This window comes from Perissodus microlepis, chromosome 19, assembly GCF_051167445.1.
Source record: "Perissodus microlepis isolate ML-2025 ecotype Zambia chromosome 19, ASM5116744v1, whole genome shotgun sequence".
NCBI classification, from domain to species: Eukaryota; Metazoa; Chordata; class Actinopteri; order Cichliformes; family Cichlidae; genus Perissodus; species Perissodus microlepis.
The window spans coordinates 7,184,652-7,210,655 of NC_140479.1; the positions used below are offsets into that span (position 1 = coordinate 7,184,652).

The following is a 26,004-nucleotide window of genomic DNA, read 5'->3' on the forward strand; positions in this document are numbered from 1 at the left end:
AATTTAGTTTCATTAATTTCATCATTAACTTGCACTCACACTGCCATTAGGTGGCACAGTGCAGTGTGGCAGGATAGTGCTAACATGTAAGCAAGCTAGAACACTGGCATCCTTGCTGGAAGCAACACATTAATAAGAGAATTCTACGGTGGCCCTGAGAGGCCAAACAGACTGCAACTTCAGAAAACACTTGCAAAAAGAAAAACGCTGCAAAAAGAAAAACGCTGCAAAAGCACACACAACACAACGGAAATGTTTCTGGGGAGACAATAACCGGATGGACCAGTTGCACGAACCAAAACATGCTAACAAGTGCACTGGGACTGGGAGACACTTCAAAGAAGTGGAAGCGGAGCGGCCGAAGAGTAAACTTTCAAAAGTAAGTTCTGAATATTATGTCACTTATTTATGTGCAAATGTTTAATAATGAGGAACATTAAAACATTGCTGTTGGCCACATGTCGGCAAAGTTATGTGACATTAGTGATGTTTGTACTTTCAGCTTTTACTTTGTTTTAAAGCCTTTAAAATATAATAATACAATAGTCGACCTTAATCTTACAGAGAATGTGATGATTTTGTGGATAATTAAAGTCAGTCATATATCCACAAACACAACAAGCTGAAAGTCAGTGATGCTGCTCGGTTTGCAGTCCTGAATATCACGGCACAAGCAGGATTCTCTGCACTGTTAATGTTAGCTATGTTATATTGCTGCCTCTGTTCAGTGGTGTCGAGCCAAACGGACTTTAACGTGTGTTTGAACGAGCTGACGGTTCACTTGTTAAGCTGAAAGAAAGATGCTTTAATCACAGGAGTCACACATGTGTCCACTGCACCATCTGGGAACTCTTCTTGTTTAGCACTCGTAATAACACAAACACTAAATCCTCCTTCTCTTGTGCTGTTGTGTAGCAGTGTATACACCTGAGACTGTCACCTGTCTGTTTGTCCTGCACTCTCTCTGTTTCTTTCTCTCTGATTGTGGAATAAAAGTATGAACATGTATTTATAAGTTACACTTGTGTTTGAATCCTGCAGCTTATCACACATTTGATTTCCATGTGTGACGACTGCAAGTGTCCAGAGTGAGGACAGACTGAGGGACCCACTGCTGCACATCATCTGTGAGGCTTTGCACCCCTGATGATCCACCAGGACAAACTCAGCAGTGTGTGAGGAAGAGGAGGAGGAAGAGCCAGCAGCAGCTGACAGATGGAGAGAATAGACAGACTGTTCCCTGTTTGTGAAGGACTGCTAGGAAAGTTTAACATAACTGTCTGTCCTGAATCAGTCTTATTAGGTAATGTTCAAATAATGTTATCATCCCAGTGTTTTCAGTGTGGGAGAAAGTACTCAGGGCCTTCAAGTTACACACTATGAAAGGCAGCAACAAGTTTAATGTTCAGAAACCTAAAGTATGTATCAGCAGCAGAATGGACCTAAAAATAAATGTTTGTTTCAGTTCTATGAAGCTTTGAGTATTTTGGATCAGTAGCACTGCTGTGTTTGTTGCATCATGTTGCTGTAATTGTTTATATGCTTTATATATTCTGAGCTAAGTTGATCTATAGTGTTACATCATATTTTATAAGGATGTTATGTGTTTGTAGACTTTCTGCCCAGTTTGACCCATTTAGCAGAAGTCAGCCTGTTTAAGGCTCTGATATCTATTCTGTATGACTTAAAGCAGTTATGACATGGTCTGATTTTCTCACCCAATAAAGGAATATTTCATATACAGGGAGTGCAGAATTATTAGGCAAATGAGCATTTTGTCCACTTCATCCTCTTCATGCATGTTGTCTTACTCCAAGCTGTATAGGCTCGAAAGCCTACTACCAATTAAGCATATTAGGTGATGTGCATCTCTGTAATGAGAAGGGGTGTGGTCTAATGACATCAACACCCTATATCAGGTGTGCATAATTATTAGGCAACGTCCTTTCCTTTGGCAAAATGGGTCAAAAGAAGGACTTGACGGGCTCAGAAAAGTCAAAAATAGTGAGATATCTTGCAGAGGGATGCAGCAGTCTCAAAATTGCAAAGCTTCTGAAGCGTGATCATCGAACAATCAAGCGTTTCATTCAAAATAGTCAACAGGGTCGCAAGAAGCGTGTGGAAAAACCAAGGCGCAAAATAACTGCCCATGAACTGAGAAAAGTCAAGCGTGCAGCTGCCAAGATGCCACTTGCCACCAGTTTGGCCATATTTCAGAGCTGCAACATCACTGGAGTGCCCAAAAGCACAAGGTGTGCAATACTCAGAGACATGGCCAAGGTAAGAAAGGCTGAAAGACGACCACCACTGAACAAGACACACAAGCTGAAACGTCAAGACTGGGCCAAGAAATATCTCAAGACTGATTTTTCTAAGGTTTTATGGACTGATGAAATGAGAGTGAGTCTTGATGGGCCAGATGGATGGGCCCGTGGCTGAATTGGTAAAGGGCAGAGAGCTCCAGTCCGACTCAGACGCCAGCAAGGTGGAGGTGGAGTACTGGTTTGGGCTGGTATCATCAAAGATGAGCTTGTGGGGCCTTTTCGGGTTGAGGATGGAGTCAAGCTCAACTCCCAGTCCTACTGCCAGTTTCTGGAAGACACCTTCTTCAAGCAGTGGTACAGGAAGAAGTCTGCATCCTTCAAGGAAAACATGATTTTCATGCAGGACAATGCTCCATCACACGCGTCCAAGTACTCCACAGAAGAAAAACTAATGACATGGCCACCTTGTTCACCTGATCTGAACCCCATTGAGGACCTGTGGTCCATCATCAAATGTGAGATTTACAAGGAGGGAAAACAGTACACCTCTCTGAACAGTGTCTGGGAGGCTGTGGTTGCTGCTGCACGCAATGTTGATGGTGAACAGATCAAAACACTGACAGAATCCATGGATGGCAGGCTTTTGAGTGTCCTTGCAAAGAAAGGTGGCTATATTGGTCGCTGATTTGTTTTTGTTTTGTTTTTGAATGTCAGAAATGTATATTTGTGAATGTGGAGATGTTATATTGGTTTCACTGGTAAAAATAAATTATTGAAATGGGTATATATTTGTTTTTTGTTAAGTTGCCTAATAATTATGCACAGTAATAGTCACCTGCACACACAGATATCCCCCTAAAATAGCTAAAACTAAAAACTACTTCCAAAAACATTCAGCTTTGCTATTAATGAGTTTTGTGGGTTCATTGAGAACATGGTTGTTGTTCAATAATAAAATTATTCCTCAAAAATACAACTTGCCTAATAATTCTGCACTCCCTGTATCAGTCTACTCTTCATTCTATCAGACACAGTTATCACAGCTCGTACATTTGCTTTTTACACATATATGTAAGCATTGAGCCAAATGTAATAATGCCAACATATAAAAAGAACAATATTTGTCTCTTATGTATGATACATCTATAGATACTTGTCTTTGAGTGAAGATTTAAGGTGATAGGAAATATAAATAACTGCAACTTGAATCTTTACTGAAGCTCAGTGTTTGACACAGAGTTCAGGCTCACTGCTGTAATATATCATAATAATCTGACAATAACTATAATATTGGCCACATTATATTTACATTACCAAAGTGAGATGACTTTAGTCTCATGAACAACATTAGCTAGTAAATAACAATTAGTTAATCTTGAAATGACTGTTCAGCACAGAAATGAAGCCCAACAATCATGTTTTACAGTCCTGTGGTCTCAGCCTCAGATACTCAACTGATCAAAGTGATGTCATAAAAAAATGAACGAACAACAAAACATTTTGTTCTCCTTCATTTCTGTCACACAAAGCTGTATGAAACGTTTCCAGCTGTTAGTATCATGGTTGCTAGGCAACCTGGGCAGCGCAACGGAGGCTAGACCGTCCCATTTCACAAGCCTACAAGCCTCGCACTTCCGGCCTCAGCGGTCTTTGAGTACGCGGCCCTTGAGGACTGTTAAGGCTGCGTACTTTAAGGCTGCAGACCCTGAATTGGGATACAGCCATACATACATGTTTTGGTTCGTGCAACTGGTCCGTCCGGTTATTGTCTCCCCAGAAACATTTCCATTGTGTTGTGTGTGCTTTTGCAGCGTTTTTCTTTTTGCAGCATTTTTCTTTTTGCAAGTGTTTTCTGAAGTTGCAGTCCGTTTGGCCTCTCAGAGCCACCGTAGAATTCTGAGTAAAACCAAAGTTATTTAGTAACTAGTTACTTTGAAAGTAACGACGTAACATAGTCTTTCAAAAGTAACTTACCCAACACTGTATATAAGTCACTCTGATAACTTAAAAATGTTATTGTTTGGTTTTTTTCAGTGTTTTATTTGTTCCTCAGTAAATCGGTTTGGCTGAGATTAAGTTCTAGTTTTCACTAGAGATGGACCGATCCGATATTACGTATCGGTATCGGTCCGATACTGACGTAAATTACTGGATCGGATATCGGAGAGAAATAAAAAATGTAATCCGATCCATTAAATATCAGAAAAGCACCTCACAAAACTTGCAACACGCCGTAACTCGGCTCATAACCGTAGCGTGTCGGAGCAGTGTGCTCACATGTATTTGTAGCCTCACTACCAAACCAGCATTTCATCTCTGAAGTAATCCCAGAGAGAAGTAAAGCAAGTGTGTAAGTTTATCTCTGAATGTTGGTAAAGCATTCCAACGTTAAGCTTAACCGATATATGGAGCGACTGCCTCTCTCTCCCTCTCCTGCTGCTACTTCAATCATGAAACTGATCAATGATCAGCTGATCGGCTTTTCTGTCGCGACTCCGTCTCTCTTTGCACCAGAAAGAGGAAACCAGCGGCTGAACAACAGCAGCACGTTTAAGCTTGATAAGCTGTTGTTAGAATTTATTTAATATTACTTTCTACACCAGGATCTTTTTCTACGCAGCTGACGGCTGGTAACTGTGCAGGGGCGGATCTAGCAAAGTTTAGCCAGGGGGGCCGATAGGGCATGAACAGGGAAAAGGGGGCACAAAGACATACTTTTCTTTCTTATTCTCATTTAAAATGTCGAGCTTTTAATAAATAATTATCTGAATCTTACACCCAAAGTTTTAATCTGATGTAAAATGTATAGAAGTCCATTACTGTATATAGTAACTGTTAAGTCTAATATACCCTAGTAAGCTATAGTACTTTTTCCTGTGGAAACCATCTGTGCAGTTCTGTTGAAGAAAGATGTTGAATCTATTTAATTATTCTTGAAAAATAATTGATTTCTGTGCATTTTTTTTTCCACACTGCATCAAATTAAAGTTGATTACGTCGATTAAGCATCATGAGGGTGGGGGGTGGTTCCTTTTTTTTTTTTGCTGGGAGTTTGCAATCCTATTGGTTAGGTTGCTTAATATTTCTGCTAAGTACTCTTTAAAATACCAGAATAGGGAGGTTGGAGTAGGTTTAAGGTTATTAGATTGATCAGTGTTGCTGAACTATGAAATATTTTGTTGTACTTTTTACATACAGGTATAACAGAATAACTTTAGTGTTGTTGTTTATTTAAACTTGAGTATGAACTTATACAAAATGCAGCAAGATATTAAAAAACACAGTTTTATTGATTAAAAAACACTATATCGGATTCATATCGGTATCGGCAGATACCAAAATTTATGATATCGGTATCGGACATTAAAAAGTGGTATCGTGCCATCTCTAGTTTTCACACAGCTGAATAAACGTCAAACAGAAAACTGATTAAACAGAAGTGTGAGATGGTCGAGTTTACTCCAGCGTCCTGTTATATTTTAGACAGCAAGGAGCAGATGGCCGAGTTTATTAAACTCCACCGAGACAGCGGTGACGCAAATCTGAAGCCTAGACTGTCCCATTTCACAGCCGTTTACTTCCGCCCTACCCGACCTTCTGAGGACACGGCCCACGTAGACCGCGAAGGCCGGGTCCTCAGGAGCTAAAGTCTGTGTGAGGGTGTCTTTGATATCCTCTCCAGGGCTCACGGTCCTCACAGCTCAGCTTTGTGATCCTGGTGCATCCTGTGGTTCTGTGTGGAGAATTCAGGCATTAACGAAACTGTCGGATGATGTTTTAACACATCACCGGACTCTGTTTGAGCATCTTGTGCAGCTGTTATTGACTCTGTGCTTCTTGTTTTCAGGATGCTGTCCTGACCTGTCGTGCAGATGAATAAACTCCAGGATCCTCGTTGGACCTGTTCATGGCTTCTAAGAAGAAGCAGAAAAACATGGTGTTCCATCAGGAAAGGGCGACCACCCCTGCAACAGCAACCGCTGCCAACAGCCCCCCTTTGTCATGGTGCGTCACCCCGAAACCCGGGAAGGCGAGCGAAGGCGGGGTGGAGCAGGCCGTCAGGAGGGGCACTGAGCAGAAACATCCCGCCAGCGTAAAGCCTCAGTCGGACACTCTGCCACCGGAGAACACCTGCGGGGGCATCACAGTGACCCTGGAGAACCATAGCATGTGGAACGTGTTCTTCAGATGTGGAACAGAGATGATTCTGACCGAACAAGGCAGCAGGATGTTCCCCTACTGCCGCTTCCGCATCTCCGGCCTGCAGCCATCCAGGAGGTACACTCTGATGATGGACGTCCAGCCGTTAGACAACAGTCACTACAGATGGACCGGCAAGAACTGGCAAGCTGCTGGTAAAGGAACACGGCATGCAAAGAGTCAGCCTTTTGCTCATCTAGAGTCCCCGGCGACGGGCCAACACTGGATGCAGAGTCCGGTGTCCTTTTACAGGATGAAGCTCACGAACAACATCTCAGACCGAGACGGGAACACTATTCTGCATCCGATGCACCGCTACCTACCGCGACTGCACGTGGTCCAGACAGACAAAGCTGCTAAAGACATAAAACTGAGTGATCCCGGTGTCATTACTTTCTCATTCCCCCAGACTGAATTCATGGCGGTCACAGCCTATCAGAACGCTCGGTTTGTTCAGCTGAAGGTCGACTACAACCCGTTCACTAAGGGACTGAAGGAGGACGGGTCTGGATCATGGGGAGGAAAACTAAAAGCGAACTCTGGGGATCCGTTCCATAAACAAGGAGGATTTGCTGAGCAGTTTCCTGTGAAGGAGAGCCTGAGGTCTTTGCTGGCAAACCACAAACCTCGAGCCTCCAAAGCAGTGGAGTCCAAACCTTCAGTGCCCGGAGACCTCAAAGACAGTTCCACTACAAACAGAGATCCGCCTGCTGCCATGGCCCCCGGGCAGATTTTGGGGTAAGACTTTGATTCTTCAGTTTCTCTGTACTGAGTATCAGGTGTGTAAGAAAGACGTGTTTCCAGTCAGCCAGCGGACTTCCTGTGTTAAGACTCATGTTAACCGTCGGTGTGTCGTAACCGTTCTTCCACTGACGAGCACCTCCAGAGAAATATCTCTGTGTGCCACAGCAGCTGGGGTGGGTCTGTTAGGTACCATCTGAAGAGAGTGGATTACCTCTGAGAAACCCACCACCAGCCCAACTGCTGCTGTCCACCTCAGCCACCTGTGTGAGCTACACATCAAGCTTTAGTTTCATGCACAAGCTACGAATCGATGGTGACATGAATAAATGTTTGATGGATCTCCACCTTTGATTCCTGCTGAAAACTGAAAAACTGTTTGCAGAGATTTTAAATTGGTGGAGAGATGCTGTAGTTACACATGTTTAGAACTAAAAGGGCCAGAGAAACTAGAAAGTAAAAGTTCTTCAATGGGAGCAGTTTAGGGGCACTTTGGTTCCCCACTGGACCAAGGGCGTCTTGTTCTGATTGTCCATCAGAATATTCAGGAAAGCGTTACACGCCGTTTCCTGATCTTTAGTGTCTTACCTTGAACACACTTATTTTCTTCTGTTCCATAACGACAGCACAAAGCAGTCTGTGATGGTCCCAGTTACTTGCTGTAAATGTTCAGCTCTGGTTCGTGAAGCCCAGCAGGTGTTCGCACCCAGTACTTTAGCGTTTTTCCATCTCACGCTGCTGAATTATGGGATGGTTTTTGGTTTGTTTTGCTCCTGGCAGTCTGTGGGTATCATAGAAGCAGTCACACATGACTGAATATCTGTTAATTCAATTCAATTTTATTTATACAGCACCAAATCACAACAGCAGCCGCCTCAAGGTGCTTTATATTGTACAGTAGAACCTATAATAATACATACAGAGAAAAACCCAACAATCATATGACCCCCTATGAGCAGCACTTTGGCGACAGTGGGAAGGAAAAACTCCCTTTAAACAGGAAGAAACCTCCGACAGAACCAGGCTCAGGGAGGGGCGGGGCCATCTGCTGTGATTGGTTGGTGTGAGAGAAAGAAGACAGGATAAAAGACATGCTGTGGAAGAGAGACAGCGATTAATAACAGATATGATTCAATGCAGAGAGGTCTGTTAACACACAGTGAGTGAGAAAGGTGACTGGAAAGGAAAAACTCAATGCAATGATTGTTAGGACGTGTAGAACCGAGCTCTCCCTGGAATTCTTCCCCTGGATAAATGACTGAACATTTATCTGGAAACTTGAGTTGCTGTGTGACCTGCAGACCTGGTTGTAGATCTAGGTCTGCAACCAGGTGCTAACCACACCTTTGTCCGTGTTCCAGCCAAGGAACTCAGAGACTACCTGGCAGGTTCTGTCCACTTGATGTCGAGTTCTCCTCTTCACCATCAGCCAATCAGCTAACACAGCGGTTAACGGCAAATCAGACGTGTCACAGCCTCCATGATGGTGGTTGTTTGGTGCATTCAAAACTGAAGTTGGAGGAGATGTTTGTGACATCGTTACACTGCAGGAGAATCATAAAGGCTGAGGTGGTGGGTCAGTTTGCGGTTCTTCTATTCCCTGGAGAACCGTTCTGCATGAGTAAAAGTGAATAAAACCATGAAAATAAGATTGTTAAGGGATTTTTAAATGCTTAAAAAAAGAAGAAACAGTGCTCCGAAGCCTTTACTTGATTTTTTTTTTTTTTTTTTTAAAGTTTGACAAATACAACATCACAGAAAACCAGAGATCCCAAACCCCTTTGCACAGGAGGAAACGGGCTAATTTTAGCTCCATGTATGAAGCTTGATTGTAAACAGTCCTCTCAACAAGTTTAATGCTGCAGGTTTTGATTGACCTCATAAATAACACCGATGTCACTAATCCAATGTTTTCGTTTGCTTTGCCTCAGCAGCGTCTCACGTCCAGCTCAGAAGTTGTTCTCGGAGCTGATTCGTGAAGCTCACGTTTCACTGCAGAGATGCAACCTGGAGCAGCTCGGCATCAATCACAGCGCCTCTCTCAGAGCAGAGCAAACCAACACTAAGAACTCGAGTGTAAAAGCTAAAGGACGAGAAGCCCTTAAAGACAGTACATCTGTTAAAGCACCTCCAAGGAAATGTGAAATAAGAGGGACCATTAAGGACGACGGGCAGTCGCTGAATTCACTAAACTGTAACGATGGTGTTGGGAGGGGTGGTCCTGGTTGTGGTCGTGCTGCTCCAGAAGTATCCCAGAACTCCTCTGAGGACTTGGAGCACCGACCTAACCCAGACGCTACAACAGAGACGGCCACAAAGCAGCACAAGCGGCCGGCTCGGCTGCCTCTGCCGGCGCTCGCTCTCTTTCTGAGGCAGCACTCTAAAAAGACAAAGAACAAACCGGACTCTCTGGCCCCGGCAGCTCCTCCTGAGCGCCTGTCCGTATTGGCCAGTTCTGCTGCTTCTTTTGCACATCCGCTTTGGGAAGGTACCGCCGGTGCAGCATATCCCTCCAAGGATCTCGGCAGCCTGAAGCCCGACCTCACGACCTCCGGATGTACAGATCCTCTAGCTGACATGGTTTTTAATGTCTCTGGACAAACAGTGTCTCCTCAGCAGCCCGGTCCAGCTGCTGCTGCACATCTGCTGGGTCCAAGAACTGACGACCGCTCGGCTCGCGTTTCCGAAAGCCCGGGCCCAGAGCCGAGAGGCCCTGACAGTACCCAAGTGTTACCCGGCTTAAACCAGCCATTCTGCACCCTCGGGGCGTCTCTTACTACCTCTTCACTGCCTCCTACTGCCCCCCCGCCCCTCCACACAGTGTTATGTTCCCCGAACTCACCACAAACACCACCTGAATCATCGACACCACCTTTAGACTCCCCCACCCTGAGGTCTTCGCTTCCTGACCCAGAGTGTTCGTCCTTCGGCTATGAGCCGATGTCTCCTGCGAGTTCTCCAGAACCTTTACCTCACCTGCCGGCCTCGATCGCTTTAGAGCTCGACTCGGCGGCCTCTGAAGCACATGATGCAGCAGGACCTCCTGAAGACTCGCAGGACACCGAAGACCCGTCTGTGTTTAAATGGCATACAGTGTTACCTCCACCCGAGTCCTTCGTAGACACATCATTCACAACATTTCAGCCTCCTCCGCAGACTTTACCTGAGGACCCTGAACCACAGAGTCCAAACACCTCCATGCCTGCTCCTGATCCTCCGGCATCTTTCCCAGAGAGCGAACAGTCGCTGCCCTTCCCCGCAGAGCTATCCCCACTCGCCCTTCAACTGCCTCTGTCGCCAACCTTCTCGTCAATAGACGCCGACGGACTCTCTCCCACGCCTTCACTCGCTGACCTCGTGCAGTTTTTGTCCACTGACGTCGACCTCGGGATGGGGGTGGAGTTTTCGAACACTGAGGCGGCGGCTGTTCCCTGCTTACCTGTGACAGAAACACATGAACCTTCTCAGCAGGTCCATCCGCTCCCAGCCAGAAAACCCTGCAAGCGAAAGAAGAAGGAGGTTCGGCAGCGAAGGCTTGGCAAGAGCGAGGTGGAGCAGGAGGTGGACGACTCCGCCTACAGGAGCATGCAGCCGAACCTGGAGGAAGTGGAGGAGCAGTTATTCATCTCTTTCACTTCAAAGGTAACGTTGTTGGATAGATAACTGATCATAAACCACCATAATACAGCATGCATACTAAGGGTTAACACACAGCCCCTGTTTCAGGAGGCTCTTAAGCTCCACCTGGCCGACTCCTCCGACAGGCCGGCTCCACGGCCCACACCTGACGGTCAAAGAACTGCAGACTCACCTGAGGGCGGTGACCGGTTGGACATAAGCGATGAACAAAGCTCCGACTTAAACCCATCCAAACCCAAAGCGGAGGGTCTGGCAGAGATGATCGCTTCCTTCCAGAAGATTCTGCTGAGAGACTTGAAGCTCATGAAGCACAGGCAGGTCATCCACCCTGTGCTGCAGGAAGGTACGATCACCTGGTTCCTGTTTGCAGGCAGCAGGTAGAAGCTCTCTGTTCTGTCTCTGACTGCTCTTTTTGTTCTTCTCTGTGAAAGTCGGTCTGAAGATGAACCTGCTGGACCCGTCTCTGGCCATTGACCTACAGTACCTGGGAGTCTGCCTGCCCTTCCCCCTGCCAGGCACCAGCATGGAGCCGCTGTCAACGTCTCAAGGTGAGCATGAGCACAAACAAGCAAAGTGTCCTGACTCACCTGGACTCACCTGTGCCTGAACACCCAGCCTGAGCAGAACACCTGCGAGTCCGTTTACAGGTAACAGCTCTGCCTGTGTTCTCTTCTGTTTCAGGTGTTTCTGCTGCATTTGTGTCCCGAACAGGAAAAACCACAGACGTCACTCAGATTAAAGGTTGGAGAGCGAAGTTCACGTTGTCTGAGACTCCGCCCACACCTTCAGCCTGCAGACCTGAAGGTGCTTTTCTACGCCATGCGCTCACAGCTGGTTATAGTTTTGTTGTATTTCAGCTCGGCTCCGGCCGCGCTGGGCCATGTGCTGGTCTGACTGGTTTGTGTTGAATCCTGCAGCTGGTTCGAGTTCAGAGCCGCAGAAGAAGAACCTGTCGGCGTTCTGCAGCGACATGCTGGACGAGTATCTGGAGAGCGAGGGGAAGCTGATCGACGAGCGTGCCGCCAGCTTCTCCCAGCCGCCGGTGGAGCCACTGGTGTACGAGCTGCCCACCAGGAGCACCAGCTACGTCCGGACCCTGGACCACGTCCTGAAGAAGCAGACCGCCGACCCCGCCTCCTCTGACCTCATATCTGGGTTCATTCCCCCCTCCAAGAGGCCCCGCTTCAAAGAGCCTAAACCAGGCCGGAGGGGTGAGAGGAAGCAGAAAGGTTGTAAACAGAGCAAACTCAGACCAGAACCTGCAGCTGCTCTGGGTCCTGAACTCAGTCAACTGGAACCCCAGCAGCCCGCGGGCCACGCCCCCTCAGCGCCTCCATCACGCCCAGATTCAAACCCCATCAAGAGGCGGAGGAGGCTCAAACCCAGGACCTCATCTCAGACCCTCAGTCCCTCTAGGGCCACAGTGCCCCCATCAGTTATGTCCAGGGACCTGGCCCCGCTGGAGTCGGACTCTGAGCTGGGGGGCGGGCAGAGCGAGGACGGCAGCAGGAGTCGGCGCCAGCCGATGACCCGTGCTCTGCAAAAACAGAAGGTCCTGGAAGACGGTGCCGCGTGGGAAGGCCTGCGCCGGACCAGCATCACTACGGAGAGGGCCGCCATCGCCCTCACGTCCCTCTTCACTCAGACGGTGAGCATTCATTGGCTGCAGCATCTCCTAGAGGGCGGGGGTGAAAGTGCAGCTCAGTGTAAAACAGCTGTTTGTTTTTGTGATAAATAAAGGATAATTTTAATGTTGTCTTTGGAAAATACTGCAGAAACTTTGTGCTGTGTGAGTTTAAATGATGTGAAGGGCAAACTAACAGGTGTTTATTACAGACCAGTAATAACAACCACACACTGTTAATAATCACAGACTGTTAAAGATAATTAGACACTATTACAAGGTTACAACCAATATTCCCTCTAAGCTGGCAGGTCTCTGCGCACAGGAAAAAAATCTCACCTGAATTGAAATTAAAATTAATACGTTAACAATTCTGTTCTTCAGTGTTAGTCAGTGACTGTCTGCTCCCGTATGGGATCAGAACGATGCCACCTTATCCCAAAGTCCAGCCAATGATGCGATTCACATTCGTATATACCAGTTTTTAAATTGTGTTGATCGGCCACGTAAAACCAGAGTTATGATAAAATATCTGCAATGTTTGGTTTTCTTCCTGAATACTGTCGTTGTTTATATTTACTGCTGGAAGAAACGGTAAAAACGGCGTTTTATAAGGAAAACGCTGGAAAACACTCTCCGCCTGTGAGCAAAAACAAAACCCAAACTCCTCCTACCCTCCCGTTTCCTATTGGTGCAAAAATGTACCATGTCGGCCAATCAAAAAATGATATGTCAACATGGCACTTAGTAGTTTAGGGAGGGGGAAGTTTTAGGAGTGACGGCGTGTTTGAGATGTGAGAGATTTGCGATGTTTAGCGTGTTTGGGGTCTAAAGTTAGTGTGTACTTAGTGTGTACTTAGTGTGTAGTGTAGTCAATAGTTTTGTTGTGTGTGTCAGAACAATGAGGCGACTGCTGAATGTTACAGGTGTTACAGCAGTGATACATCTGCTGCTGTCAGGCCTGCAGGTATCAGGCTGTTGTTCTCCTTCATCTCATAGTGGACAGAATTATTTTTTGGAGCGGCACAAATAATTTGTGTGGCATCAGATTTGATGCAGAACAGCTGTTCTGTAAATAGTTTGAGATGTTTATTTAAAAAAACACCTTGGCTGCATTTTTAGGTAAACAGCTGCAAAAAACTTTGTTGTTTGCAAAACTCAGTTACTTTTTTGAAGAAGTAACTATATAATTAATTGCCCAACATTGGTCATTATATCCTGTATTTTGCAGACAGGGTTACAGACTCTCTCCCAGACCACAGACTCATAATACAAGTCAGAGCTTTATTAAAAAAAAAGTTGTGTTTTCAAAATTGGAGTTCAAGTTATTTTTACTTCCAATAGTGTTGACATGCTACACATGTCAGTGACTACATTTTTGTTTTACATTCTCATTGTCAGTGGGCTAAAGCAGTTAATTAAAAGTAGTCAAATGTAAATGCTGTAATTTGATTATTTTAATAAACCGTAACTTGGATGATTCGATGCTGTGGTGAGCAGTGGTGCGGCGCTCTCGTGCCGAGCCTAAAACAAACTCTGGGTTATCTGCGTTTATTTAAAGGTCAAAAACTAAAGTAGACGTGTTGACTGTGTGACGCTGCTATCAACAGGAAGCACAGATGTCATGTGACAGGAAATCAGTGCAACACAAGCAAGAAAAAGACGAATGCGAAACGATCATGAGGAAGTGGGCAGATTTTCACACACGTTTAGAATAAACAGGTCTGATGTTTTTCTTCAGGGTTTCGTGAGCGAGAACCCGACGGCGCCAATCCAGCTGAGCCGCAGACGAGCGCCGCCGTGTCTGAATGAGTTCTGCCGGCTGGGCTGCGTCTGCCTCGGCCTTTCCCGCGACTCCAGGATCAGCCACTGCGGCCGGCCAGCATGCATGTTCGGCTGCAGCTGCCTCAAACAGAAGGTGGTCCTCCTCAAGAACCTGGACGGGTCCGACTCCAGCCCGTCCTCACACCACGGGAGCAGCAAGAAGAAGAGGAGGATGAAGATGGCTTACGGTGAGTCTCTGCGGTTCACGGTTTAAGCGTCAGAGAAGCATAGATAAATAAAAATAATAACCCCGTGGTCATGTCGCAGTTCTGAAGGAGGCGGACAGCGTCTCCCAGCCTGCCGAGCGGGTCCGGACTCTGTGGAGGAGGGATCCCGGGCGCTCGGATCCAGAGCCGGTGCGCATGCCTGAGGCAGCTCCACAGACCCGCCCTGCGGTAAGGACCTGTTTAAACATGGACCGCAGCACTTTAAAGGCCGTTCCGCACATTTATCCGCTGCATAAACTGCTCATTTCTTTGTTTCCAGAAGGTCCGAGAAGATCACCGCAGCTGCGCCAGAGTCCGAGGATACTCCAGAAAGATCCGGAAACAGAAGGTAAGCCGGCAGTTCCTGAGGGAACGAGGCTCCTACTGTAAATGTTTGTTCTGCTGTGATTTGTGCCATTACCTGATTCATTGCCAGGTGAAACCGACACCGTCTGTCCACCGGGAGGCAACCAAAGGCACCGTCCGACCTGATCGGCCGAAGCCCCACAAGGTGAAAAAGCTGAAGAAGACCTCTAAGCCTCCTGCAGGTGCGTTCATGCTGCTGCTCTCCCATCAGCCCCTGCTGCCGTGTTTTCTGTCCTTTCATGGAGGTTTCCTCTGCAGGTGAAGCCCCTCAGGCTCCGACTCCCTCCGAGCCTCCTCCGAGTCCTCCTGCTGAGCCGACCCCGAAGCCGTCAAAGCGTCTCTTCATCAGGGCCGACTTTAAGTGGAAGAGCGAGGCCGACCGGACCCTCGTGCTGATGGAGCTGTGCGAGGCGATGGCTCAGAACCGGCTAGACCGCCCATTCTGGATCAAGAACTTCCTCATCCATCCCACCGGCCAGTCTGTGGAAGGCAGCGGCGCCGAGCGCTGCATCCAGTACCACGTCAAGATATCCAGATCCGCGCTGAAGCCGAGGAAATCGACAGCGCCGCGCAGACAGGTGGGTGCCGTCGCAGCCTCCTCTGTAATGGTGCATTTTCATTGATTAGTCATAAAGCTGGTAGAAATGGATCTGATTGATTGAGTCTGAGTTTCAGAAACAGTCCTGCCAGCTGATTGGTTAGCTGCTGGGCTGTTTCCACCAATCACAGCTGCGTTCACCTGTGAAACAAATGAGCTTTAGTTTATGTGGTCACCATTTCCTGTCATCCAGAAAATGACCGCAACGCCTGTAACCATGGTTACGTGTGTGTCACAGTGATAAACTCGCCTGACGTGTGATGGTTGATTACACCTCATGTCTTTCAGGTGGATGCAGCACGGGTGGGCAGGAAGGTGGAGCCTCTGAAGGAACGTAACATGAAGAAGGAGCACAGAATGCAGGAGGCGGAGCCTGTGGAGGACTGGCAGAGGGAGGTGGAGGAAGGTGACATCACAGAGGAGGATGGCTTCACGGATCAACAGGTGGACGATTGGACAGAGAGCAGTGGACAGGAAGTGACGTCAGAGGCGAAGGTCAACATGGCTCTGCCTTTCCTGACGGGAATCTCGCCCGCCGGCTTCCTCTCAGCCAATAGGAAAGTGCCGGGAGGAACGGACCAGCCAATCCAGGTAAGAATGAGCTGAGCCCCTCGTCTGGGGCTGTCCTCAGCTCTTTCTGAGATGGTGGCGCGGCTGCCCCTCTGTTGGTCTTCCTTGGTCTCTTGTGTCCTGGGGGCCTCTGGATGTCTGGAGTTTTGATCTCCTCCATACCTGCTTCATGCCCTGGAGGACAGGGCTGTGGCCCCCCCACACCCTCTAACAGATCATTACATGAAGGAACCTTTTAAAAACAAGCGCGTCCATGCTCACAGGTGTACACACGGGTGCTCACACACACAAACTACACCCTTTTTGGCTCCTACCTCAAAGCACACTGTGTGCTGTCGATCTTACGTGCTGCACAATAATGTTTAATATTTAGTATTTACTGTTATATTCACATATATCATCGTGATGTTGTTTATTGTATTGCTCTCGTTTTCTTCTGCTTGTTTTCTCTTTTTTCTTTCTCAACAGGTGATCCAGGTGATTGATAGATGGATTTTTGTCTGTTTGTTTGTTTTTGTTTTTTGCCCTTTATCCCCATCCCGCTGCCCCGCTGTTTTTCTTTCTTTTCCCCAGTCAAGTCTGTCCCATATTTAGCAAGTGAAAATAAATAAAATAAACAATAAAAGGTGAATCAAATAGACCATTACGGCAAAGCTGGGATGGTCCATCTGGTAACGTAGATCCGTTGGGCATCTTTATTCGCCCTTAGACAAAAATTCTGATGACAAAAGAACCAAACGGGACAGGCGGGAAAAAAAAGAATGAGCTGAGCTTCTTCACACGCTCGTCACGATGTCACCCTTAATTTCTATCTGTGTTTGCTGACCTGTGAACTGGGCAGAACGTCACCAGCATCACGATTAACCTGCCGCTTGCCACTCACCTGACTCTCCCTCCGTGTCGTCCTGCAGGTGAACGGGAAGCTATACCCTCTGGCTAAGATCCAGCTGGGGAGGATGGGGGCGCTCCACCCGGCCAACCGGCTGGCGGCCTACCTGACGGGACGGGTGAGCTCATCCCGTCAGCAGCAGCCATCTCTGCGACCCCCCTCCTCCACCTCTGCTCGGTGGTCGGGGCCGACGCCTCTTGCCGTCTCCTCAGCTTCCTCTGTGGTCTCTGACCTCGCTGCGACCACCACAAGCGCAGCGGCCACTACAGCCTCTCCCACTGTCACCACCACTGCTTCCTCTTCTGTGACCCCACCCAGAGCGGTCCCACCGCTCACCCTCCTGACCTCCATCACAGGTGAGCGTTTCCGTGTGGTAGTCTGCCTTTGATCGATAAATAATCTCTGATTCTGCCTGATCGATCAATAAAAGTATTGATGAATCCGTCTGTGCTCAGAGTCTCTGCCCAGCAGCTCGCCAGCGCCACCTGTTAATCCATCTCCAGGCACAGCGACCCCTAAAGCCCCTCAGGTAGTGCTGATTAAGGTCCCGCCTTCTCCTGGGACGGTTCCTGTCGTGGCCCCTCGTCCTCCGGGCCCCGCCCCCGGGTCTCAGAGGATGCTCCTGAAGCCGGTCCAGATGGTTTCTGGCGTCCAGTTTTACCGCCGACCCGACGGCAAACTGGTCAAGCTGGTCCCCGTCAGCCAGCTGAGGGCGGTCACGCCCACTTCGCCTGCACAGACAGGTGAGTCTGCAGACCTTGGGGATGGGCGGGGCGTATCTGAGGTTAAACTAAAATCTTGATTGTGATTCTGTCCCTGCAGGTCCTTCCTCCTCCTCGCTCCTCTCCCCTGCGGCCCACACAGTCAGACCCCAGGCTCCGCCTCTGCCCTCCTCGCCGTCCCTGAGCTCTGGCTTCTTGTCTCAGAAGGGCACCTGTACCTTTAAGATCCTCCCTGCCGACTCCAGCCTGGACCCCATCATCGTCACTTGTGCCAAAGCCCCGCCCAAGACCCCGACCAAGGTGCTAACGGTGCCGGGCTCCTTCACCCTGCTGCAGACACACCCCTCCAACCCCCCCATGACCCCAGTGAAGCTCCTGTCGCTCAAAGCCCCCGTGCCTCATGGCGCCGAGAAGGGTGTCGAAGCCGCAACGGCATCTGTGGTCGCCGCGGGAGCAGGGGGGCTGATCTTCAAATGTACACCACCTCAAATCTCGCCCACCATCCAGATACCCTCAGAGGGCAATCCCACATCCCCGCTTTCGTTAGGGTCGAAGGTCATGCCCGCGCCACCGCCAGGTCCTGAACCTGAGGCGGCTCAGGACCCGGTGGAGCTGGACATCATCTGCGTGGATGAGAAGCCACATGTTACCATGGAGACACAGTCGGTAGAGGTGACGTCAAGCAGCGAGACGGAAAACTCGTCAGACTTCAGAGAGTCAGAGAGCGACGACGAGAGGGCGCCGCTCGCCAACAACACGGTAGGAAGGCGAAAAGGAAATACACACACATGAAGAAGAACTCACACGCTTCCTGCTCACAGATGTGTCTGTGTGTGTGTGTGTGCTGCAGCGCCTCCTCCACACGGCGTTGGAGCGGCTGCGTCGGGTGCGGCTGCGTGAGCTGTTGGAGCGTCTGAGGAGGACGGTGGGACAGTCGGGGGAGAAGACGTCAAAGGTCTCGACGCTGAAGACGGTCAGTAAATGAACGCTCCTGATTGGTCGGTGGATAGGTGGGTTGGAGGGTAACGAGTGGTGCTGTCTGCTTGCAGGCGGTGGAGGTGATCCAGGAGCTGAGGAGGAAGGAGTCACAGCTGAAGAGGAAGAAGAGGAGGCTGAGGAGGAGGCGGGATGAGTACCTGTGGAGCGTTGCGCCGTCAGCAGGTGAGAGGCAGAAAGACTCAGGTGGGTCATGTGACCCTGACAGTGGCCTGGTTATTGGGAACGTCAGCACCGAGCAGGACACGAGACAGAGCGATGTCATGTTCACGCAGGAATTATAGAGCTTAGGGGGCGTGACCAGGACGTGCTCTACAGCCAATCATGTGAAGATTAATCAACCGCTGCGTCCCAATAATGAATGAATAGTTTAGTACGCCCCATCAGCAATGTGCGCCAGAGGTCAGCTGACAGCCGCTGGACTTGGAAATTGCTGGGGGCGTCGCCTAATGACTGACGAAGGATGTGATGCTGACAGTGTGCGCGCTCTCACCTGTAAAATCCACACATGATCAATAAAACTGCGGTTAACACGACCACGTGACAGATTTAGCATCGTGTGTTATCAAAGTGTTTATGTATTCAGGTGTCAGACGGGTCCTCAGGGCGGCGCTACAGGACGCCTCTGACACAGTCAGGAAGCTGACACAACGATGCTGTGATGATGCCGACGATGATGATGGCGGCGATGAATCTGTGGCTTGGTGAACCGTAAAGCTGCTCTGTACTCTGGCGAGTAGTCGTTCGGTTCTCTGATCGTCCCGGAGCGTTTCTGACAGCGAGCAGGCGGACGTCGCCTCCAGCGCGTGTTTTTTAAACTCTACTGAGAAACTGCGAGACAGGCATGCGATGACTTCCTGTTTGAGGACGCGTCTCTGACTCGTGTGTCTGCTTCTTATTTAGATCCGATCAAACCAACAGCAGCAGTGATGGCGGCGGCGCCAGAAGTTTTGGATGAGCCGACAGTTATCTCATCAGATGAAGAACGAGTGGTTGTCACGGACAGCGATGTAAGAAACCATCATGGAAATTCATCTTTAACTCACTCCTCATTCCTGACCACAGGAAGCTCCCTAAGTGTTTATTGTTTCAAAATAAAAGCACAGCTTTACAGGGAATAATTTATGGGAAAACGGAGACGAGACTGAGAGAAGCGAACTTAATTTATATGAAAAAGCAAGAAGTAGCAGGAAGTGAGACTAGGATTAAAAACCCTGGGATTAAATGTGACCCTGATCAGGTAAAGAAAAGTTCAGAATGAAGTTCAAAGAGTTTGATGAGATTTAAAATGAAGATGAGGAAACGAATGAAGATTTCAAAAACAAGCGTCAGGTGGGATTAACTGTCAGACTGTGGTTACAAAGAGCTTTGATTATTGATCGGTTGACCTTGAAGCCCGTCCGGCCGTGCCTCACCCAAGGCGTCTGTGTTTGTGCCAGGTGGAGCAAGAAGATGATGAAGGTTGGGGCGTTGCCATGGAGACGGTGGCAGCGAACAGTTGGCTGGCGAGGAAGAGGAGGAGCTCAGAGTAAGAACCTTCCCTCGGCTCTCCGGGGGTCACCTGACTCCAAAAAGAACTACAGCAGAGAAAAGGGGGGCGGGGCTAAAACCAAATATGAAACAACAACCACTGTGAGGACGCTGCCCCACGGTGGTGGAAGTTGTAACTGCTCACCTGGTGGAGGTCAAAGGAACTGTAGGTTAGTGGGCAGAGCCCGTGTTTAAAGTGTCTCTTCATGTTTTCAGGCTGAAGGAGGTGACAGCTCCTCGCGCCGGCTCTGCCCTCCTCGCAGCTCTCAGATCGGCCACGAGCAGCTCAGACTCTCCTCAGGAGCTACTGCTGGAGCAGGTAACCAGGAAACACCTGTAAATCATCAGAGGCGCTCTTAGCTCCTCCTCCTCTGATCAGGAACCTCCCGGGTTTCCTTCAGTTTCTCGCTGATCACTGCGATTTAAACGCAGAGGGGAGGGGCTGTCGACGCCCCGCTGATGAAGACGAGCCTGACGTTTTCTGTGCTTTTCTGTGTTCGAGGCTCGACACGAGATCGAGGCGCTGCAGTCGGAGATGGAGGACCTGGAGAGTCTGAGGACGAGTCTGACGCAGCAGAGGGACGGACACGTCAGGGACATCTGCAGCAGAACAGGTGAGGCGTAGGTTCATCGTGTGAAGCTGAAAACTCAGAGAAGGCCTCGAAACCCACAGGAGACCTGCCTGCTCCTCTGGAGGCGGAGCTCTAACCCGTTGGTGTGTTTGGCTGCAGGTAAGAGCGAGCGGAGGATCCTGAGGAAGCTGCAGCAGTTTTCATCCGAGCAGGAGAGGCGGCAAGTACCCAATCAGGTCACAGCAGGGGGCGGGACTTCTGCTCCTCCACCTGCAGGCAGCGATGCGTGTGGAGCAGGTGACGAGGTCGACAACATTATCGCGACAACAGCAGCCCAACAGAAGTCCACAGATGCCCCTCCTACTTCTGTTTCTGCCCCACCCACTCCTACACCTGTCCAAGTGTCATCGGCCCACAATGCACCTGTGGACACGAAGCGTTCAAGGACTATTCCGAACATCCTGTCTCGCAGTAAGACTCAGGCTCCGCCTCCATCTGTGATCACAAAGGCCGCAGAAGGTGAGACCAAGACCTGCGAGCTCCTAATGAAATGATTATTCCACTGAGTAATGCAAATGTCTGTGATTGTGTTTGTGAAATACTCAGGTTTAAGTTTTTAAAGGAAATGTTTTCTTAAGTGAAAAATTAATAATGTAAGATACAGTCAAAGGTCAGGTAACAGGAGGCAGGCTTCTGTGTCCGACCTGATGTCGCTCCTGTCATTGTGATTGGTTTGTGGAAAAAGCTTCTATTTTTATATTTTTAAATAGTAACGTAATTTAGTAAACAGTGTTTTCATCTTGTTTCACGTTTAAACGCTGAACGTGGTGCGTTAAAAAACAACGTGAGATTTTACGGATCTGAAGCGTAGCCTACATAAACGCTGAGCGTTCGTCCTCAACACACCGACTGGAAAACAACGAGCTGCTGACACGAAGCGACGAGTAAGAAACAGTTTGTGGGTTTGTCCGTTGTCAGGAGAACGGTTTATTGTCCGGCCGCGCTCATGCACGTGTCAGGATGTCAGGCGGGCAGTTTGAGCTGGGACGACATCAGCGCTCAGCTGCGTGTCTGACGTAAAACGCTATTTTATGATTTCATTGCATATTCAGGACAAGTGTGCGATTTGAGCTATGAGCACGCTGCCAAATGCAGTGATGTGATTGGTCGGATCTGTTTATCTGAAACATCAGAAAAATCGAGCTGGGTTCGTATTTTCCGCACTATAAGGCGCATTAAGACAAACCGCTGTTGCCTTGAGTGTGTAGAGACTGTAGAGACACTTCTACCTGCTGTGAGTGTGACTGTAAAGCGCTTTGGGGTCCTTAGGGACCAAGTAAAGTGCTACACAAATACAGACCATTTACCATTTGTTCTCTGTCCAATAACCCACTGTTCAGTTTTGTCCTCTAACTGCGGCCATCGCGCCGTGTTCCCTCAGAAACTCCTCTTTACTTGTTTTAGGTCATCTTCTTGCTTCCTCCACTTGCGCACCATCGACTCATTAATGCCGAATCGTCTCGCAGCTGCTCTATTTCCATTTTCTACTCTGATTGCTCGGAGTTTAAAATCCGCTTCATAAGCGTGTCTCTTCGCGGGTGCCATTTTGAAGTCGTCGTACACACACAACACAGTAATGTTGAGTTGAAGCACAGTACGTATTACTCTGCGAGGCTCCTGGCAACGGTAACCGTAATGCTCCGAGAAGTGGCACTACATTTTTATTTATTTTTTTGACAGATTTTTGAGCATCGTGTAGCCATAAAATCGGTTCGAGGTCAGTAAGCACAAACCAAAATTCATACTGTCGATTTTTGTGAAGATTCAAGGCTTTTACCTGCGCCTTATAGTGCGGTAAATACGGTACCATAAATTCGTCCTGCGTTATGCGTTCGGTGTGAACGGCTGCATTAAGAAAAGGTGAGTCTCATCCGGGGGTGCTGACTCCATGTAAACAGGGCGGCTGCTGTCGGCTGATCTATTCAATATAATAGAATAGAATAGGCCTTTATTGTCGTTGTACATGTACAACAAAATTATGGGTGCTGCACGCCGGCTGTGCAGGAGCAGACAAGAGGAACGCCCCCAGTGGAGAGTCTGTGTGAGTGACCCGGGTGATGAGGTCACCGTGCAGTAAACGAAGAATTGAAGCAAAGACTCGACAGATCGTTGCAGATCAAAACTAATTAGTTTGTTTTTTAAGTTTTCAGATTAAACTTCCTGTTTCACCTGTTCGCCCAGGTAATCCTCCAGGTGACCCGTCGTCCTTTCAGAGTCTCGTTCCAGCTGATCTTCTCTCTGTGGTCGGGGCACCGTTACCCAGGCAACCAGTCCTGACCCTGAATGCCGTGAGAGCGGGTTCAATGGTGCTGCAGCCGGCGCCGTCTCCAGGTACTGACACGTGGAGCCTGAACGCTCTCTGGTTGGCTGTGCTTTTATTTAGAAACTCAGATGTTTCTGTTTTGTCTGTAGGCTTGGCCTCAGTCACCCTAAACATTCCCACTCTGACCAGTCAGCAGATCCATCTCACCCCACTGCTCTGCCCACCGGCCAGGCCCCTCGCCGTCACCAACCTGACAGGTAACCAACACTCTCCGCCTCGGTTTTATTTGTCCTCGAGGCCAAACAAACATTCTCGGATATCATCTATACAGCAGGTGCGTCTAATGAGGGGTTGTGCTGGCGCCGCCTGTTCGTATCTGTGAAAGACGGCGTGAAGAGAAGTTCAGTCACGCAGGTTTTAAACACGAGTGTGAAAAATTCACCTTGAATCACTCAGCAGCGGCGCTAAGAGGACGATAGCGGCGACCTGTCCAATAGCTCGGATCTTGCCGTGACGCCGCGTACAGACCGCAACGCTTCGCTCCGAATATCTCGTAACAGGAAGCAGGACAGCTTACCGTGAACCGCTGCCCTTTCGCTCTGCGCCTAGCTCACACTTTTTTCTCTCTCTCTCTAAGCTCCACCCACATTCACACAGCATTGGTAAGCTCCTCCTCCTTCCGGGTCGGACTCATTAGCATCTGTCAGATGGACAAATTAAACCAAAAAACCCTCCGAGAAATACAAAAACGTTGTTATTGTGACGGCATATGATTGGTTGATTGGCCGATCAGCTGATCATCTGTTTACTCTTCCAGGCTCCAGCCTCAGCGGGGTGCTGAAACTCATTCAGACCAACACACAACAGCAGGCTCCGCCTCCAACCCATCAGCTGCTCCCTGGTCTTCCGGCTCCTCCTCTAGAGGTCTGCGATGCATCATCTGAGTCCTCAGATCGAATCATACACCAGGACCACACTCCACCCCTCGGTGAGGTCAGACCTGCATCCCGGTCGTATTGCGGCTCTGACAGCCAAACAGAGGAGAGAGAGGCGGAGCCTGAGAGCGCGGGCGAGAACAAGAGCCTGCCGTCGCTCCTCGATGAGTTTGTCTTCCTTAATCAGCAGGTGGAAAAGAACCAGGACGCTGCAGCGGTGGATGGAGCTGACGAGGAGGGACACACCCACAGCCCCTGGATGCTGCAGCTGGACTCAGACTCTGACACAGATGGGGTTGGGCCTAACCTCAATACAGAAACGATGTTGACCACTCCAGGCAGTCCTAAAGGAGGTGTGCTGGCCCCGCCCCCTCTGCTGCAGATGAAGGTGGGCGGAGCCAAAGTGGCAAGCCCAGGCAACAGGGAAAGAGAGGGCACAGTGGCAGGGGGAGAAGAGGGGCAAGGGCACAGGGGCGTGGCCTGGAGGCCGATGCCGAGGCTGGTTCCTCTGGGATTAAGAGGAAACGCCCCCAGCTGACATCACACCGCAGAAATAATGATGTCACAGCAGCTGCACCTTCCTGGTTGGGTCCTGATGGGAGTCGGCACATTTGGAGGAAAGAAAAGAAAAGCGTAGACTGATTGTGGCGCTTCCATGGTAACAATCAGTTATCGTTTATGGATTACTAAGGATCAGTATTCAGGTATTGATTGGTTTGGAACAGGGCGACGGTGTCCTGGTTTTCCGACGCGCTGACCGGAAAAACGCAGACGCTGCTTCTGAAAAATATGGAAGTGCCTTAAACCTGCGTTCTACCTGACAGCTACCAGGGGACAACACTGCAGTTCTGTCCTATAGAAGTCTGCAGCACGACGCTGCTCTGACCTCTGACTTCTGTACACGCTTCATGCTGAGTTCATGTATCTCAATCATGTCTTTCAAAATGGAGGATCAGCTGTGGTGTTTTGTTGATTGCTCATTGGCTAATGACTCGTCAGTCGCTGTATTATCCAGTGAGTGAGCGGTTTCATGGTCAGACCCGCCCCTCTTCCACGCAGCCAAGATAGTGGGGATTTCAGTTTTTAAAAATGTCTGTTGAACCTGTCACATCTGTCTTTGAAAGAGTTACTGTAGCATCCTGTTTTCAGTGGCTGCATTCAGAGAAACTTGATGGCGTGCTGAGGAAGAAGCGCTGTCCCCACAGAATGTTCTGATGTTGCGTTCAAATGTCTTCCTGTTTGTATCAGTGCCAGGTGAGCCGAGAGACACCTTCACAGGTTGCAAGTTCATGTCTGAGAGTGGCGTCCACGTCACAAAGAGAGCGCATTCGGGCTACTCGCCTCCAACTTTATTCTGAAGGTCCAGCTATTGTTTCCTGCTTTTATTTTTTTATTTAAAGGAACTCCGTGTCTCACCATGGTGGAATGTTTCAGTTTCTTCATGTTTTGCAGGAAAAACGCAGTCATCACAGGGGACTTACCTTTTCTTTTTCTTAATGACTTTTTCTACATGTTTACCTCAGCTGTCCTAACAGCTGGAAGGAAAACAGGTACCAATAAAAGTTAAATATTTGAGTCTGCATCCTACTTTTATTCAACAAAAGGTTCCCAGGTGTGTTTGATGAGTTTCTCACCTGAAACTTTCTAGTTAAAGCTGAGTTGTCTGATTCAGAGTACCTGAACACATCATCCAGCAAACGAGGAAAAATAAATATTCAGTAAAAAAAAAAGTTTCTATCCAGATGACAGTTGTTTTGAGTTTCTGATTTAAAGTGTTTGATTTATTTTGGCTCACCATCGATTTTTATGGCGTCATTACAGGTAAGTTATGGCTAATATAGAAAAAAAAAGAAGCTGCGGTTAGTGTCCGGTGCCGCTGAGAGGCGCTTATGCTCTGCGCTAACAGTGAAGACGCGTCATCCGACTTCTGACACGCGACACCGGAAGATGACTGTCAAAGTAAAAGCATCGCATCTAAAGAAAAAAACAACTTTCGAAAGAAAAA

The 26,004-nt window shown here is 48.6% G+C and overlaps 1 protein-coding gene across 3 annotated transcripts in view; it reads left to right on the top strand.

Moving 5' to 3' along the window:
• The window catches only part of mgaa (MAX dimerization protein MGA a), a 29,789-nt gene extending 4,215 nt beyond the window's left edge, over positions 1-25,574 (top strand). Inside the window, exons 2-26 of one of the 3 annotated variants that reach the window (XM_084915373.1) lie at positions 6,112-7,202; positions 9,137-10,847; positions 10,932-11,187; positions 11,276-11,392; positions 11,526-11,648; positions 11,762-12,492; positions 14,210-14,480; positions 14,560-14,687; positions 14,779-14,847; positions 14,935-15,046; positions 15,123-15,442; positions 15,751-16,053; positions 16,944-17,277; positions 17,377-17,664; positions 17,744-18,402; positions 18,494-18,616; positions 18,693-18,804; positions 19,543-19,649; positions 20,079-20,167; positions 20,386-20,488; positions 20,672-20,783; positions 20,901-21,260; positions 22,983-23,132; positions 23,214-23,321; positions 23,882-25,574. In XM_084915373.1, coding sequence (XP_084771499.1) covers positions 6,172-7,202; positions 9,137-10,847; positions 10,932-11,187; positions 11,276-11,392; positions 11,526-11,648; positions 11,762-12,492; positions 14,210-14,480; positions 14,560-14,687; positions 14,779-14,847; positions 14,935-15,046; positions 15,123-15,442; positions 15,751-16,053; positions 16,944-17,277; positions 17,377-17,664; positions 17,744-18,402; positions 18,494-18,616; positions 18,693-18,804; positions 19,543-19,649; positions 20,079-20,167; positions 20,386-20,488; positions 20,672-20,783; positions 20,901-21,260; positions 22,983-23,132; positions 23,214-23,321; positions 23,882-24,537 — 8,373 coding nt within the window. In that variant the 5' untranslated portion in view covers positions 6,112-6,171 and the 3' untranslated portion in view covers positions 24,538-25,574. The remainder of the gene's footprint in view (positions 1-6,111; positions 7,203-9,136; positions 10,848-10,931; positions 11,188-11,275; positions 11,393-11,525; positions 11,649-11,761; positions 12,493-14,209; positions 14,481-14,559; positions 14,688-14,778; positions 14,848-14,934; positions 15,047-15,122; positions 15,443-15,750; positions 16,054-16,943; positions 17,278-17,376; positions 17,665-17,743; positions 18,403-18,493; positions 18,617-18,692; positions 18,805-19,542; positions 19,650-20,078; positions 20,168-20,385; positions 20,489-20,671; positions 20,784-20,900; positions 21,261-22,982; positions 23,133-23,213; positions 23,322-23,881) is intronic. The other 2 variants (XM_084915375.1, XM_084915374.1) reach the window with 2 other exon arrangements.
• The last annotated feature ends 430 nt before the right edge of the window (positions 25,575-26,004 follow it).